Genomic DNA, 16,626 nt, shown 5'->3' on the forward strand with positions numbered 1-16,626 from the left:
ATAGATTATATTTCGTGACTATAACACAAAATGCCGTGAGTGCTTCATCCTCTGAACACCACACGATGGCGACTGTAAGGCACATATTAACATAGGTACGCTCTTCTGAAATGATAGTCCCCTGCAATTATTATTATCCCTCAATCGAGTTCCCTATTCAGCTTGCTAACGTTAGCTTAAACAAACGTAACATGCAACGTTAGCCTAATCTAAAATGCGTGCGTAAAACGGCGTACCTTTCATGTGGCTCGTCAGCGCAGACTCTCGCATCGTTATTTTTGCAAACTTGCAGGAGGCTACTCGTGGGCTTGACCCTCGTCTTAGCCATGGCTTGTATTTGTCTTCTGCTAGCCAACGCTTGTTGAAACGGCAACCTCCTGGCACACAGTCATCTATCACTCTCATCAGAATGCCCAGGTCACACGTAACACAAACACTTGCAGGTCGCGCGCATAACGCGGGAAGGCCGCAGCGGAGCTGTTTTATGTAGAAGCGAAGCAATTATTTTCTTTTAATCGAAAAAGCGAACTATTCAGTCAGACAGCAATTTATTGTAAAAGTAAAGCATTTACATTTTCAAGCACTTTATCTCAATTTCAAGCACCATTCCCAAAATTCAAGCACTTTCCCAACCTTGAAAACACCACGTCAATTTTCAAGCATTTTCAAGGATTTCAAGCACCCGCACGAACCCTGCTAACTAACCCCCCAGTGTCAGTAGCCTCTGAATTTCTATCCACCAGGGCGTGCAATGAATTTGCCTCCTTCTTCACTGACAAAATTCAGAAAATCAGACAAGCAGTCAGTGCCTCTGCATCAGGAACAGCAAATGTTTTGTCTCTGTGTCCACTTAAAATCAACCATGACACAATTTCATCAGATTAATGATAAAAACCTAGAGGACATTATACAACTTCTGAAATCCTCCTCCTGCTGCCTTGATATTATTCCAACAGGATTTTTCAAAGATGTTTTGCCTTGCATGGCCTCAGATTTACTTCATATAGTAAACAAATCTCTTCACTCAGGTATTTTTCCACAGGCCCTGAAAACTGCAGTCATTAAACCGCTCTTAAAAAAGAATAATCTAGATGCTTCAGTAATGAACAATTACAGGCCCATATCAAACCTCCCATTTCTAGGTAAAATCATTGAAAAAGTTGTTTTTCAACAGTTGAGTAATTTCTTGCATTTAAATAACTGTTTCGATGTGTTCCAGTCAGGCTTTCGTCCAAACCACAGCACTGAGACTGCTCTTGTAAAGGTCTTCAATGACATCCACTTAAACACAGACAGTGGCAGAACTTCAGTGTTAGTATTATTAGATCTCAGTGCTGCGTTTGACACTGTTGACCACAGCATATTACTAGACCGACTGGAGAACTGGGTGGGACTTTCGCAAACAGTTCTAAATTGGTTTGAATCCTACTTAAAGGACAGAAACAACTTTGTTTCTATAGGTAAATACAAATCTGAGTTGACAAATATGACATGTGGGGTTCCTCAAGGCTCCATCTTGGGGGCTTTTCTCTTTAACTTCTACATGCTACCACTGGCTCAGATAATGAAGAACAACAAAATAAGTTACCATAGCTATGCAGATGCCACACACACATTAACATAACCATTTCACCAGGAGACTATTCTCCAGTTAAAACACTGAGTAAGTGCATTGAACAAATCAATGACTGGATGTGTCAGAACTTTCTCCAATTAAACAAAGATAAAACTGAGGTAATGGTTTTTGGAGCGAAGGCAGAACGTATAAAAGTTAGCGCTGAGCTTCAGTGTGCAATGTTCAAAACAACAGATAAAGCCAGAAATCTAGGTGTAGTCATGGACTCTGACCTGAGTTTCAACAGTCACATTAAAACAGTTACTAAATCAGCCTACTATCACCTAAAGAACATATCTAGGATTAAAAGACTAATGTCACAGCAGGATTTGGAAAAACTTGTCCATGCTTTTATCTTCAGTAGACTCGACTACTGCAATGGTGTCTTCACAGGTCTCACTAACAAATCTATTAGGAACCTGCAGCTGATTCAGAACGCCGCTGCTCGAGTCCTCACTAACACTAAGAAAGTGGATCACATCACTCCTGTTCTGAAGTCTTTACACTGGCTTCCTGTGTGTCAAAGAATATATTTCAAAATACTGCTGCTGGTTTATAAAGCACTGAATGGTTTAGGCCCAAAATACATTTCTGACCTCCTGCTAAATTATGAACCATCCAGATCTCTCAGGTCTTCAGGGACTGGTCAGCTTTCTGTCCCCAGAGTCAGAACTAAACATGATAAAGCAGCGTTCAGTTATTATGCTCCAAATATCTGGAAGAAACTCCCAGAAACCTGCAGGTCCGCTGCAACTCTGACTACTTTTAAATCCAGGCTGAAGACTTATCTTTTTGTTGCTGCTTTTAATTGAAACTGAGCCGTTGTGTTCATCAGTAAAGTGGAACTTCTGTGTGAACTATTCATAACTTAAACTGCACTGTAACTTTTTATTCATGTACTTTTTATTCATGTATTTTTTCTTTTAATGTTTCTTTTATTATCTTTTACTGTTTTTAAATGCCTTTGTCTGAATGTCTTTCCTTTTTGTAAAGCACCTTGAATTGCCTTGTGTTGAAAGGTGCTATATAAATAAACTTGCCTTGCCTTGCTTTTGGACCACTGAGCAACAGACCAGTTCCATTTGTCCTTAGCCCAGGTAAGACGCTTCTGAAAATGTCTCTGGTTCAGGAGTGACTGGACACGAGGAATGCGACACTTGTAGCCCTGGAGACGTCTGTGCGTGGAGGCTCTTGATGCACTGACTCCAGCCTCAGACCACTCCTTGTGAAGCTCTCCCAGATTTTTTAATGGCTTTTGCTTGACAATCCTCCCAAGTCTACGGTTCAAGGCTTTTATTAGTCATACGTACATAGCTACAGTGTAGTTATGACGATGAAAACCTTAGGTCACAGGCTTCTCCAGCACAGCAGCGCACCACAATAAAACAGAAAAAAATAGTGCAAGTAAATACAAAAAAGAAAATAGTAAAATAGTGCAATAAGAGTATATATACAAGTGATTAGAATATGATATATTAGATAAATAATTTGTAAGTTGCAGCCAGATGAATGTTATGGATGTTGTTTCAAAAGTTCAGGTGTTTAATAGTCTTATGGCCTGTGGGATGAAACTGTCCCTGAGTCTGGTGGTTTTAGACCTGATGCTGCGGTACCGCCTGCCAGACGGCAGCAGACAGAACAGTTCGTGGCTGGGGTGATGGGGGTCTTTTGTAATCCTGAGGGCTTTCTTCCTGAGCCGCTTTCTTCCTGAGCCGCTGGGAGTAGAGGTCCTCCATGCTCCGTCCTGGTCCTGGTGCTGTGCAGTTTTCACCACCCTCTGTAGAGTCTTACGATTGAGGCCGGGCAGCTGCCGTACCAGGCCGTGATGCTCTCACTGGTGCACCTGTAGAAGTTGCAGAGTATCCTGGAGTCCATGTTGATGCTTGTGCACTATGACAGTCTTCTGGAAAACTGTCAGGTCTGCAGTCTTTCCTGTGATTGTGTAGCCTACTGAACCAGATGAGATACCATTTGAAGGCTCAGGAAACCTTTGAAGGTGTTTTGAGTTGATTAGCTGAGTCTACAATATGGAATATTGAAATGTTCTGAGAAACTGAATTTTGGGTTTTCCTGAGCTGTAAGCCATCATCATCAAGATTAAAACAAATAAATACTTGAAATAATTCACTTTGTGTGAAATGAAGTTTCACTTTTTAAATAGAAATACTAAAAATGAATCAAAGATATTCTCATATATTGAGATGTACCTGTAGAGGAATACTTAATCAGGATTGCAGAAAAATGCGTCACAACTAAAAAGCATCTATCTCATAAGAGAATCATGGCGGAAGCCTCCCAATATACCTGGAACGTTAACGAGAAATGGGAAATACAACTACATTTTACAATCTAGGGTGATGTGTGGGAAGACTTGTGTGTTGGCAGCCATAAAGGAATTAATAGTCAGTAATTGTCGAGACGAAAGTCAATATGTAATAATATCTGTGAAAAACGGACTAATACATAATTATGTGTTTTCATTTAGAGTATTATTATTATTATAGTATTGTTCAATACCAGGAGAGGGTATTTGTTTTATTTTGGATAGCGTAGGCTACTTTTCATAAGCGAGCTGTAGAAAAAATATGAATGCCGCTTCCGGCAACACGGCTACAAAAGGGGTGTAGTTTGTGATGGCCGGTCTCTTGTTCTCAAAGCCACGGAGAGAGAACCAGGCGACAGTGTGTGTGAGGCTCCGGAGACGCCGTTGGTATGTTTATTGTGTTTATGTACTTGATCTGTTGCCGCACTTTGCGAGAGTGCTGTTGTGCAACTATTTTTTTTACGCAGCGCGGTCTGCCTGTGCTCCGTTTGTTTTCTGTGTAATTTAGACAGCGCAGGTGTTCAGATGAGGTTTTCTCTGGTGCTTGTTTCCAAGTGGAGATAAACACTCCTATTAATTCATTTAAGTTAATGATGTGGTTTTAAAGTAAAAATGTATCCTTTTTAATTAAAACATAGTTTGTGGTGCTATTATTATTATTATTGAGAATGCAGTGAGACCTGAAAAATGTTTGTAATTTGTGTAGCATGTGAGCTAACTTTTGTTTGTCCTTTGTGTTTTGAAGGTTTTCAACCTGATCAATTCTTGGAGCTGTCTTGAATAAATAAAGACAAAAAGAACGAATTTGAGTTGTCCAAAGCGTCCTCTGTTGCCCTCTAGCCTATCAAGTCAGGCTAAATCACTGGTACAGGCCAAAAACCTGAAGGACTTGACAGTAATGGAAATAATTTGATTGGAAGCTGAAGATCAGGAATTTAACACTCATTTCATAATTTCTAAGTATGAACAAGGACCATTGGTTGCGTTATGCTGGATGAAATTTGGAAAAATAGGGGACACTATACATATTATTTGGGACTGCCCAGCAATTGAAAGATTTTGGAAATCGGTTAAAGAGGACATTTAAATTATACTTGAAGCGCCTGTCCCAGTAGATCCTATGTTGTTCTTACTTGGAGCTAGATGTACAGAGACATACAATATAGACCAGATGTACAACTTACGGATACTCTTCTTGATCGCCAAGAAGATGATAACTGTGAACTGGAAAGACGCAAAACCTCCGACAATAATTCAGTGAAAGCAGACTTAAACAGGTTTACACAATGGAAAAGATGACTGCAAGTCTACAAATAAAAATGGACTCCTTTACCCAAAGTTGGAATGGTGTTGAAAGATACCTGGTTGTCTCACTAGCTGATAAGGATAGTTCGAACTAAACTGTGTTAAAGATTAATAATATGGGAACTGTCTGGTCTTTGTACAAATATACATTATTTTGTATTATTATTAGTATTTATTTTGTCTCTCTGTATTTATGTATTTCTTTATATTCCTTTGTATTTCATTTACATTATAAAATGATTTGCTGTACTTTGTTTTTTCATGTAACTGTGTGTTACAGCCGCTACTTTCGTTATGCCCTTAACTCTGTTTGTGTGTGCATATGTAAATGAGCTGTGCAGTTCCTCTACTGTCATTGGCCGTCCCGACCTCGCAACATCCGCGGTGATTGGACGGACGTCACCCAATCCCCGCCAGCTTCTGCCACGTCATCCGGGGGAGGAGTATAAAGACCGGGCACGGACACCATTCGGGAGGCTCTGTATTGTGTGACAGACGCCTCAACCCTCTCATTGTGACAAGGCCATTTTCTGTGATTCCTTAGACTGCCTAGAAGTGTGTTCAGTAGGGTTCTGTGCGAGCACACTGATTAGCAGTGTGTCGTAGTATTCTGTGTCTAGTATAGGGTTTGTGTGTGTGTAGTGCGTAGATCCAGGTTGCTTAGCTCCTGTAGAACCACATTTAGATTATTGACCTTGTGAAACAGCTTAGACCCAGGTTAGCTTAGCGCCTGTAGATCAGCATTGGTGAAAGTATTGCTTAGACCCCGGTGATTAGCACCGGTTGATCAGCAACAGCTGTGTTCCCACACAGCCTCCTTTTGTTTAGTGTTTCGTTCCACTTTCAAAGTGAGGTACGTTCTTTCTTTTGTAGCATACTGTGCAACTCTCTTTTGGAGTCCTCTTTTGTTAAATCATACCAGTTTGGTCCTTTGTTGGTCCAGGCTGTTCGTGTATTATTGTGTTCATTGTTTTTGGTTACAAATAAACCACAGGTAACAATTACCAATTCCAAACTGGTCGTGTCGTGTCCCTTTGGTCCCCCTAGCCCAATAGGGAACGTAACACTGTGGGTTATCTGAATGGAAAGTTCTATGTCACGATGTCTTGTGATATACAAATTAAAACAAACAGTTAAAAAAAAAGAAAGAAAATAAATGTAGTATTCAGTATTTCTGAATTGAAATATTCTGAATATAATTTTAAAATGGGAATCCTGCCCAGGTCAAATACAATATTAAGTGTGTAAAAGGTTCTATTTTAGTTATCATTAATGACTTACCTCTTATTTTCCCCCAGATTCCTCCCACAGAGCTGGGTTCGGATTTCACCTCACATCGGTCTGCAGACAAAAAATATTGTATTCTATGATATTGAGCGGAATTGAATATTAAGAGCACCAAAGACAACAGAGCAATGTGTCCTGTTTTAAAATGGTATTATTATAACGTTTTATCTTTGTAAACTTTTCCAACAATGACTTTAACATGAGATTCAAAGACCCAGTCAAGATGTGTGCTTTTTTTGTCCTCTCAGTAGGCATACTCTGCTCAAACTGACATGTGCTTGACCTAAAGGTCACACATTTACAACACTGGGGTTTGGCCAAAAACGACAACGGATCGTGGTCTGAATAAAAAAACGGATTCAACAACCAAGCATAGCAGCCTGAAGAAGCACTGTCTTTCATGACGATCTGAACTTAAATCCTGACCTGCTACAGACCACACCCACAGTGGTGCTGAAATGGTAACGTTATCTTCTTATGAAAAAGTGTGATCTAATCAGGAGCAAACACAATCTATAAATGTATACCCACGATCTTAGACATCATTTTTTTCAAAGCCAACTTTTCACTGCTCTGCTAAGGCGATAAAACTCCTTCAGTCTCCGTCCTCAAAGTGCAGACATCCTACAAAAGCCTCCTGTCAGGCTCAATGTAAATGTAATGTAATTCTTCCTTTTTTTGGTCGATTCAACTTCAAAGCTTTGGGCTTATACATACTGGGTGTTTCTCAATCTCGAGTACACTTGCTTGTATGTTTGCCGAGCATCTGGTTTCAGAAGCGAGGCAAGAATACTTCCTGGCATTCGGAAAACGAAGAGCAGAACAGGAGAGCAGGTGTGCGTCATATGAGAGGCCCCGCCTTACATTTTCCGCCACAGATTTGGGGAAATTGGTCCGTGCGCAAAGCATTGTGGGGATTTTAAGACCGCGGAGTCTACACATGTGCAGCCTCGACATTTCTCCAAACTAAGTACGCCGGGTTGGTAGAATTCCAAGTATGCTGGACATTGGAACAGTACTTCGGCGGCACTCGATGACGTAGTATGCTTGAAATAGTGGCTCTGGAACAGCTTTACTCGAGATTGAGAAACACCCACTGTTTTTTCTCCAGCAGATGAAGAGTCCGGTGGAGAGCAGCAGCAGCAGAGGGACGAGCAGCAGGGTGGTGATGATGGCTGGCAGAACAGCCTGCCCCCTGCTGGGCTGAGCTGCACTCTTCTTCTTCTCTGCTGCTTCTGTGTAGGCTTCATGCCGAGCCACAGTTTGCTTCTCTTGGACGGCTGCTGCCTTCGACATATTGTGCTCCGGCCTCAGTTTAGTTTGGACAAACGTCTCCATTTCTATTTAGAGAGAAAGTATGTTAATAACAGGGTTTCATTGATGCCTGATTTCAGGCCCTCTTATTATCATTACAGCATTAAAACTGTAACATTTAAAAATACACACCTTCAAGTTCTTGAACCTCGATTCCAGCTTTCTTGACAGACCGATGTAACTCTGAAAAATGAAGATGGAAAAAAATGTAGGTATTTGTTAAATCCAGTAGTGGAATAAGATTGCACAGTTTAATAACATAGAACATATAATTGGAGGATGAATCCCTCTTTAACACACACATGCATACAGCACACACAGTGAAAGTTGGTCTCTACATTTAAAAAGGAGGAGGAGCCTGTGATGTTGCCCTCTGTGTCGTAGTTGACAGAAACTGCTTTGAAGCGTGGCACAGATAAAGACAGAAAAAACTGATTTTTGTACATAATGTGTATATATATATATTTGTATTATATTTATAATAACACTTTTGCCATATCAGAATGAAATCACATGTACATTATTTAAGCTTTTAAATATTTTGTTGTGCCTACTGTGTCACTGTTGACAGAACTTGAGAAATGAGGGGAAAAGCCTATGGATACACCTGTTATTTGTTCATACAATTTGTATATAGGTTCATGCTACCTCAATCAAACTTTCACATTATCATAGTGACATGCCATGTATATATTTCCAGCTTTCAAATGGTTTTGTTGTGTATGTTTGTGTTACCTATATGAAAAATAATATCATTTTCAAAATCTGTTTTTACGTTTTTTTGTGATTTTGGGTCCAAAATGTTCATATAGTATCTCAAAATGACATAAATAACTATCAGGTTATATAGGTGAGGTTGTCCTTAAAAAAAAGATACCAAACATTGACATGCCAAACATTTCTTAATGGGGACAATTCAAATCAAATCAAAAGTATGCGAAAACGGCCAAATTAGCCCTGGACTCCAAAGGGTTAACCTTCAGCAGCGTTTATATGTGTTTTAATGCCATTGAACACAACTTTTGATCAGAAAACAGCAAAGCTAAGTCTTTGCTTGCCTTCACTGCCGTGAGTTTTTGACGCACAGTGATGATACGTATTCCATTGGAATCTGTGGAATCTCAGCTTTCATATGATATCTAATTTGTGCAGATCCAATGAGGTATAAAAGATTGCTACTCTTAGTGCTAATTCAGACGCTCTGCGTTAGAGTTGTGTTTTGTTTAGGTACAAATTGTTCATATCGTCAGTTAGCTGAGTTTCTTCCCGTTAAGTGGATCGGACACATTAATAGGTTGTTAAATGTTAAGAAGCCCTGAGACACAGTTTTACGCGGGCATGGGGTTTAACAGGTTAAGATAAAATACAGTTGCACAGTTTACAGTTTTAGTTGCACTTTTGATGAGAACATGTACGTTGTTTTGTACAGTTTATATAAATACAGAAATATTTGTGCGCAGCTCATTCTGTTAAAAAAATAAATAAATCGTGAGAAAATCGTATCGTGAACTTAAAATCGTGAATCGTAACATCCCTATTTCATATGATAAGGTTTTCATAAAAAATGATCTTATAGATACTTATTTAAAAAAATCAAAATGATTTCTGCAAACGAGATTAGATGGATTGTTCACATTAGAAGTTGTAATAGTGCCAGTTTATCATTGTCTTAATAAGGCTGTGCTTACTCTCAGTGGTGAACTTGAAGACTGATTTACTGCCTGCATCCCCGACAAACACGCAGCCATCTCCTCTTTCAACCATGTCGTGAGGCATTTTAAACTCCTGTTAATGAAAGAAAATACAGATTAATGCAAAAGTTAGAGCAACAAAAATGATGCATCACATCCCAAACCTTTAGGTTCAGTACACTGTGTAACTGTGTGTATCATTACCTTTTCCTCTGGTTTGAAGATATCCAAAATATCCAGGGTGGAATAATCAATTACAAAACCTCGAAGTGGAGCTGAGCCAAACGGAGATTCCCCATTTACTGCGAAAATCAAGCCATCTTCACACACACACACACACACACACACACACACACACACACACACACACACACACACACACACACACACACACACACACACACACACACACACACACACACACACACACACACACACACACACACACCACACACACACACACACACACACACACACACACACACACACACACACACACACACACACACACACACACACACACACACACACACACACACACACACACACAAGAGTGAATACTTAAATTACCAACAATTCATAAAGGAATATTCTAGCATTTACTAATGAATTTCATCATGCAGCTCAATATTATCTTATGAACCTGTCTGCCTGATTTACCTCACGTTTGTAAAACAAAATAACCATGCAGATTGTTATGTAATCTGTTTTTTCACAAGACTTGTAAAATCATCTTCAGAACACAGCAAGCCACAACTGACCTATTGAGAGTATAAAACGTTTAAACAGTTCTGTAACCTAGAGGCTGAACTACCAAGCCGGTTCAAAATACCCCGGATATCTTTGTGTTATCTGGAACTACTACCCTAACAGATGGCATCATGCTCCTGTACCACCACTCTGGTTATCAACTCGCTAAGCCAACACAGAGTGTCTCAGTCTGGATATAAGCGTGTCCACATGAAGGGACAATTGACCAAAAGTTACTTATGTTGTGGGTCATTATAAGATATTTATGTAAGGCAAATGTATAGTCAGATTGTTGATGGGCTGTGATATTTTATTAATTTACACACTTTCACGGTCAGCCTTTTATTGTGTTTCCTGTAGCCTGGAATATGTCTTCATAGTGCCCTAGTTCACTGTGCACCAAGCTCTGATTGGTCAGTTTTTCCTTTATCTCAAACATAACCTGCTCTTGAGCATGTTAGAGTCAGCATAAGTTACCATGGCGATGTACCCAGGTAGGAAGTGAATCAGTGTTCTGAACCCAGATTTAAGCATGAAGTTACCTCGCTTACCCCAAATATGGCTTCTAGTACAGGGCAGGCCACAGTTTGGGCATTACAACTGAGCAACAGGAAATAAAGGTGTGATGGGTGTTCATGATCTCACCGCCAGCAGGGCTATACGTGATGGCGAACACCTCCCCCCCAAACTCCTCTTTCTTGATTTCCTTAACAAACTCTCCAGTTTGGGCTATGAAGCACTGGATGCGTCCGTTCTCCCTGTCAGCCACACAGACTTCCTGTCTGTCGGGGAGGAATACCAGGCTGTGGGGGATCCGGAATGGTATGCGCCTCCTCCTGTCTGATGAGCCTTTAGCAAAAAAACAAACAAAGAAATGTATCCATACCTTACACTTCTCTTACTTTCTTCAGTGAGGTTTGTTCTTACAATTCTCATAAACTGATTCACAGGGGGAACCGGTTGAAAACAGTGGAGTGAGGTCACGTTTCACAAAGCTCGGTTAAGTAGTGGTCAGTGGTCACATTTTTGGGGACCACAGTAGTCCATGATTTGTTGACCCTGTCACACATTGCTTCGAGAGACACAAAACCAAACAAGGTGCCAAATGGCTCATCATCAACTAACACACATTCACACAAACTAACATGCATGTCTATGGCTTCCGGAGTAATTTTGGGTTCAGTTTCTTGCCCAAGCAAACACCATACGGACTGATGGAGCCTGTACTCTTAAAGTCAGTGATGCAAACACAGGTATGGTGAAAAAAGAGAGAACTATTCAAAGCAGAAAAAAAAACAGCGTAATAAACCATCTGACAAAGGCCTGTGCTATAATGCTTCAGTTAACTGCTATTCTTTATAATATACTCAGATCAATAGGAGATGTTAAGTTAAAAATCAAGGGTTTTTATTATTATTTACAGCAGGGGTGGGGAACGTTTTTCCTCCGAGGGTCGTACAAATGATTAAAAAAAAACTAAAATCCCAGCCCATTCATTTGGCATTTATTTCATGCTGTGCAAAGAAAAAGCAACCTCTTAATCCAGATATTTTACCATGACTCACGCACACACGCATGCATGTGCACGGTTGTGGCATGACCACCAACACAGAAAGATATGGACACAAGATGTGTGCAAATGTATTTAGTATCCATGTGAACATGATTTAAGTGGGGGGGACCTAAGATTTTTTTTTAAATATTGAAGTTAAAAGCATCAGTCTGGTGCACTTTCAGAGCAAAATGAAGAGATCTATGGATACATCTCTCAACACCCAGATGAAACAGAACTGGAAGCAGATTTTTCTTTTTGGATATTTTACAAATCACTCCCCTTTTAAACTCTATTCTTGTTATTTTTAACAACTTTTTTGTTACTGTCATATAGTATTTTATATCTGTTTTTCATTTAGTCTCTAATGCATGCCCGGCGCCGTGGGAGGGCCAGGCCCTCCCATTTGACATTCTTGCCCTTCCCCAATAAACACGATTTTTATTATTTATAAAAAAAAATATATATATTTATATTTGTTATAAATAAACTGGGAACTTTTATGCTACGATGTATGTGATGTCAGATAGTAACTAAAAAAAAAAAATCGCAGGCTATGTCAAATAAATTCATGTGTCTGTTGTGATTTGTGATTCGTCCACATTTAGACCAATCACAGCGTCACACTCTGCCGCCTATTCTGGATTTGTTTATTGTGCATTCAGTAGACTCCCATTTCTGTTTGAATTACACAATGGACATCAGAAATTGGCTCAAAAGGTCTAAGGATTCAAACAAAATAGCGATGAAAGAACTGCAGCCGATGCAGCTGCTGGCGACCCTGCACCTGCCGTTGCAGCAGCACGCCTTAATGTCACAAGCTTGACCTCGGCAAACCCCGGGGCTGAGTTAGCGAGCCCAAGCCTTGACTCATCAAGGCGGCCGCCACCAAAGCTTTCCTCCGAGGCACAGCTCCTTGTGCCCCTGCCATCACCACCTGCATTGCCACCCTGTACCACACCCGCCAGCATCCTCCTCCTGCTCCGTGCCGGTGCCTCCACTACAGACGCTACCTCGCAGCACATCAACAGGTACTATTGGGCCAGCAACCGCTCAAAGATCAACAGCCCCAGATGATCTTGGGGTTAATAAATCCAACCAGGTGAAACTGGATCGTTACCAGGGAGATTGTTTTCAGGAAAGAAGTGCACTTTTGCCGCTGCATGGTACAACAACAGACCATGGCTTGAAGATTCGTTAAAAGCAGACGCAGCCTTTTGTTTCCCCTGTAGACAGTTTAAAGTCAATGCATCTTCATCTGATGCGGCTTTTACTGTCAAAGGTTTTTGCGACTGGAAACACGCATTACAGACTGATAAAGGACTGCTAAGCATGCCGCATCAAAAGAACACATTTCATGTGAGAGTTTGTGGAGAGAGAGATACGCGAGGAAACAAATAAGGAAATTAGTACTTTGGTGCAGATCAGCTGGCACGGAGCCGTCATTACGTGTCAGCTGTCATTGATATTATAGCTTTTTTAGCTGTCAACCAACTACCTCTCAGAGGTGACCACGGTTCACTCCACAGCATGTCCGAGTCAGGCAGTGGGCTCTTCCTATCGCTGTTTGAGTATACGCTGCAGTACAAAGATGCAGAGTTGGCCAAAATAATGGAAAGCATTCCCCACACAGCAACATACACCTCTCACGACATGCACAATGCCATAATAGAGCTAACAGCAGTTCATTGTCTCCGTCTATTTCTCTCCGAGTGCAGCGATGAGGAAGCTGCCATCCTTAACCAGTGTGCCTTGCTCGTAATTTACCAGTGTCTGTGTTGCCACGCACACAATGTTTCAAAAGTGGTTTCTATGTTGCTCTTTATTTGTGTATGTGTTTGCGATAAGTGTGCGTCTTTGCGCAATGCTGTTGGCCTTGCTGTTTGATATATTGTGCCGCAGGCCCGCAGCACGTGACGGTGTTGTGTGCCCTCCCATGAAAATCATATGCCCTCCCTTTAGATTTGTTCTGGCGCTGGGTCTGCTCTAACGTCTCATTAATAACTATAATGATCATATCAAGGTGTGCCTTAACCTCACTGAGCTGAGGTTATTTGAGCCTCTCAGGAGAGAGCTCTCTTCCACCTGGTTGTAGAAAAGCTCTTTAAATTCGTTAGCATAGCTAGCTAACCAGATGCTAATAACAACAGATCGCCACTGTGCTTACAACTAGGGGTCGGCTTGGCCGATTATCGGGGCCGATATTCCGCATTTGACCGATTATCGGTATCGGCCTTTTTTTAATCAAATTGCCGATACAACTTTGGCTCTGATGCGGCCGTTTCTCTGGCTGCAGTCACCACTCTGTGTACACGAGCAATGACCCGCCCACAGCGCTATCTGATAGGCTATTACTGAAGATTTTCCGGGCGGGAGCCAGCCAGAGAGGCGGGACCTTCTCAGATTACAGGCAGGTGCGAAAGAACGCAGACACAGACTGAAGCAAGCAGCAGCGCTGAGCGGCAGAGCCATACATGTGTTAAACCGAAGTTCAATACACATCACAATCCCCTATGCTGAAGTTGCAAAAACACCACGATCTTATGATCCAATTCAATCAGTTTCCCAGTTACACAGGGACGCGGGAAGTCAGTCAGAGTTGGGGGTGCGTGCAGCGTCTCGCAGCGGAGTAACTGTGGTACGGAGGGGAGGGGCTGCGAGTGGAGCCTCGCAGTTTTTCAGGTTGATATGTGAAGCTCATTAGCTAGCCAACATGTATCTAGCAAATGTTTAGCAAAATATTAGAAGTGAGGCTCCTAGACTAACGTTAGGTCTACTGTAATAGCCTCACTTTTAATAGTTTTCAAAACATTAGCTAGCACTAGTGTTTTGCAGTTGCTAGCAGCTTATTGGGATGTTATGCTAGATAGACAGATATAATAAATTAAGCATTATTGTTAGTTAAGCATGTCAGCCTGCAGCCCCACTTCTTGTCTCTCTCTCTAACTCATTGCAGATGACTGCACTAAAGAAAAGGGCACAGAGAGGAAACCAGTTGTAAGATGTTTAAAAGTTCATTAAACATAATATATGCTTAAATGCATTTCAAAGAAGTTGTGTTGAGTTGTGTTGGAGTTTGTGTTATTCTACATTTTGACACCAAGATTTTCTGATTTTACTGCAAATGTATATCGGTTCCAAATATCGGTTATCGGTCTCCTTGATTACTAATAATCGGTATCGGCCTTTGAAAAGCCATATCGGTCGATCCCTACTTACAACTAAAGACACAGCCACGCAAACACTGAGGCATGTGTACGGCTCCTTATGGGTACTGCAATATTTGAAGAGCTGGAACGGCGTTGCGGTGCTCTCAGTCAGCACTCTAGTGCTTTCAGACGAGACATAACCACGTGAAGACACGTTACGCTCGTGTTGTGTTCAAGGAACCTGTCTTTGGCCAGTAAAAACAGGCACTCGCTTGTTTAATTATTTTGCGATCTAGATTTCTTCTTTTTTGAAGTGAGAAGTTGTCCATCAGTCGGACGGACTCCCCCCCCCAAAACGAAAACGTGGGAGGCACCGAAAAGCGACAAATTTGCATCACTGTAAAGTTCAAACTCAATCACCAAACTGTTGAACTCTTGACTCCTTTAGATCGGTCCTCAAGTAAACATAGAATCTTCTGAAGTTATTAAAACTTTGGAATTTAGAAAATTTCTGAAGCAGCAGGCGTTTTAAGAGTACTGTACGAGATTTGTTTATTGTCTTCTTGAGTTTTACAGCATGTTTATGCTTATGATCAACAGCTTCACTTATTCATTGGACATCTCATCTGTCCCTCGATTCTCGTCAAAGGACTGCAATTCATTAGAACAAAAAAACTGGGTTTGCATTTGGAAGCTTTCCTGCCAGCTATGATTTAGAATGGTGTGTGTTGTTGGTGATGCTTGATGCAATAGTTGTCTTACATTTGTATATATGTTACATACGAACCCATTACACGCTGAAATAAGCCTTGTAATAAATGTCATGTATTAGCTTACTTAAAGAGAAACTCTAAATGTTTGTTTAAATTGTATTTCATTTTGTTAACAAGCTTCATCTATCAAAACTATAGGTTACTAGCGTATCCTCGGTTCTCAGAGTAACATGAGAGAGATGTCTCACTATGGGATGCGCCTCCCCACATATGCCTCAGAAGCATCAATCTCATTACGCCAATCCTGATTGGCTGGTGATCTTGACGACTACGTCAGGGAATCCACCCACCCTTTAAGTAGCTTGCGCTACGACGCAGCATCATTCACGATAAGCACCTCTTCTCGCTTCGCCTCAGCAAGAAGGGCTGTCTGGTGAGACATCTCACTCATGTTACTCTGAGAACCGGGGTTACGCTAGTAACCTATAGTTCTCATTCATAACTTTCGTTTTGATGTCTCAATATGGGATATTGAGACTCCGGTATTGCTAGACATGCTTATCCCGAAAATCACCAGTACTCAACAGGTACACAGCAAATACCAAAGTGTTAAAATCCCAGAGTACTGATGACCAGAGTAGAAATTGTTACACTTTGGAGTAGAATGGACATAAAGTACACTTCTCAGAGTGCACCAGAACCTCTCTTTGGTGTTGATTCTGTGTGTGGTGTTGGTGTTGACTTGTGTAGTGTTTATTCTGGGATGATGTACTCCCTCAGAGTATATCTTTGCATTAAGTCTGTCCGTTCCGCATCGATCTTAGGTTTCGATTCGTCATCAGAAAGGCCGCGCCTTCTCATTGGTTTAACGCAGCCTCGTGACCCTCGGCTTTTTGAAAATATTCTCCTGGAAAAGCGCGACCGTGA

General features: G+C 41.1%; 1 protein-coding gene across 8 annotated transcripts in view; it reads right to left on the bottom strand.

Annotated features, from left to right (window-relative positions):
* pam (peptidylglycine alpha-amidating monooxygenase) overlaps positions 1 to 16,626 on the bottom strand; it is a 208,794-nt gene that overhangs the window by 11,985 nt on the left and 180,183 nt on the right. For all 8 annotated transcript variants that reach the window (XM_034233276.1, XM_034233268.1, XM_034233271.1 and 5 more), the window contains 6 exons: positions 10,931 to 11,134; positions 9,740 to 9,855; positions 9,533 to 9,629; positions 7,977 to 8,027; positions 7,628 to 7,870; positions 6,525 to 6,584 (listed from right to left, as the gene is read on the bottom strand). In XM_034233276.1, the coding sequence (XP_034089167.1) occupies positions 6,525 to 6,584; positions 7,628 to 7,870; positions 7,977 to 8,027; positions 9,533 to 9,629; positions 9,740 to 9,855; positions 10,931 to 11,134 (771 nt within the window). The remainder of the gene's footprint in view (positions 1 to 6,524; positions 6,585 to 7,627; positions 7,871 to 7,976; positions 8,028 to 9,532; positions 9,630 to 9,739; positions 9,856 to 10,930; positions 11,135 to 16,626) is intronic.

This window comes from Gymnodraco acuticeps, unplaced genomic scaffold (genome assembly GCF_902827175.1).
Source record: "Gymnodraco acuticeps unplaced genomic scaffold, fGymAcu1.1, whole genome shotgun sequence".
NCBI classification, from domain to species: domain Eukaryota; kingdom Metazoa; phylum Chordata; class Actinopteri; order Perciformes; family Bathydraconidae; genus Gymnodraco; species Gymnodraco acuticeps.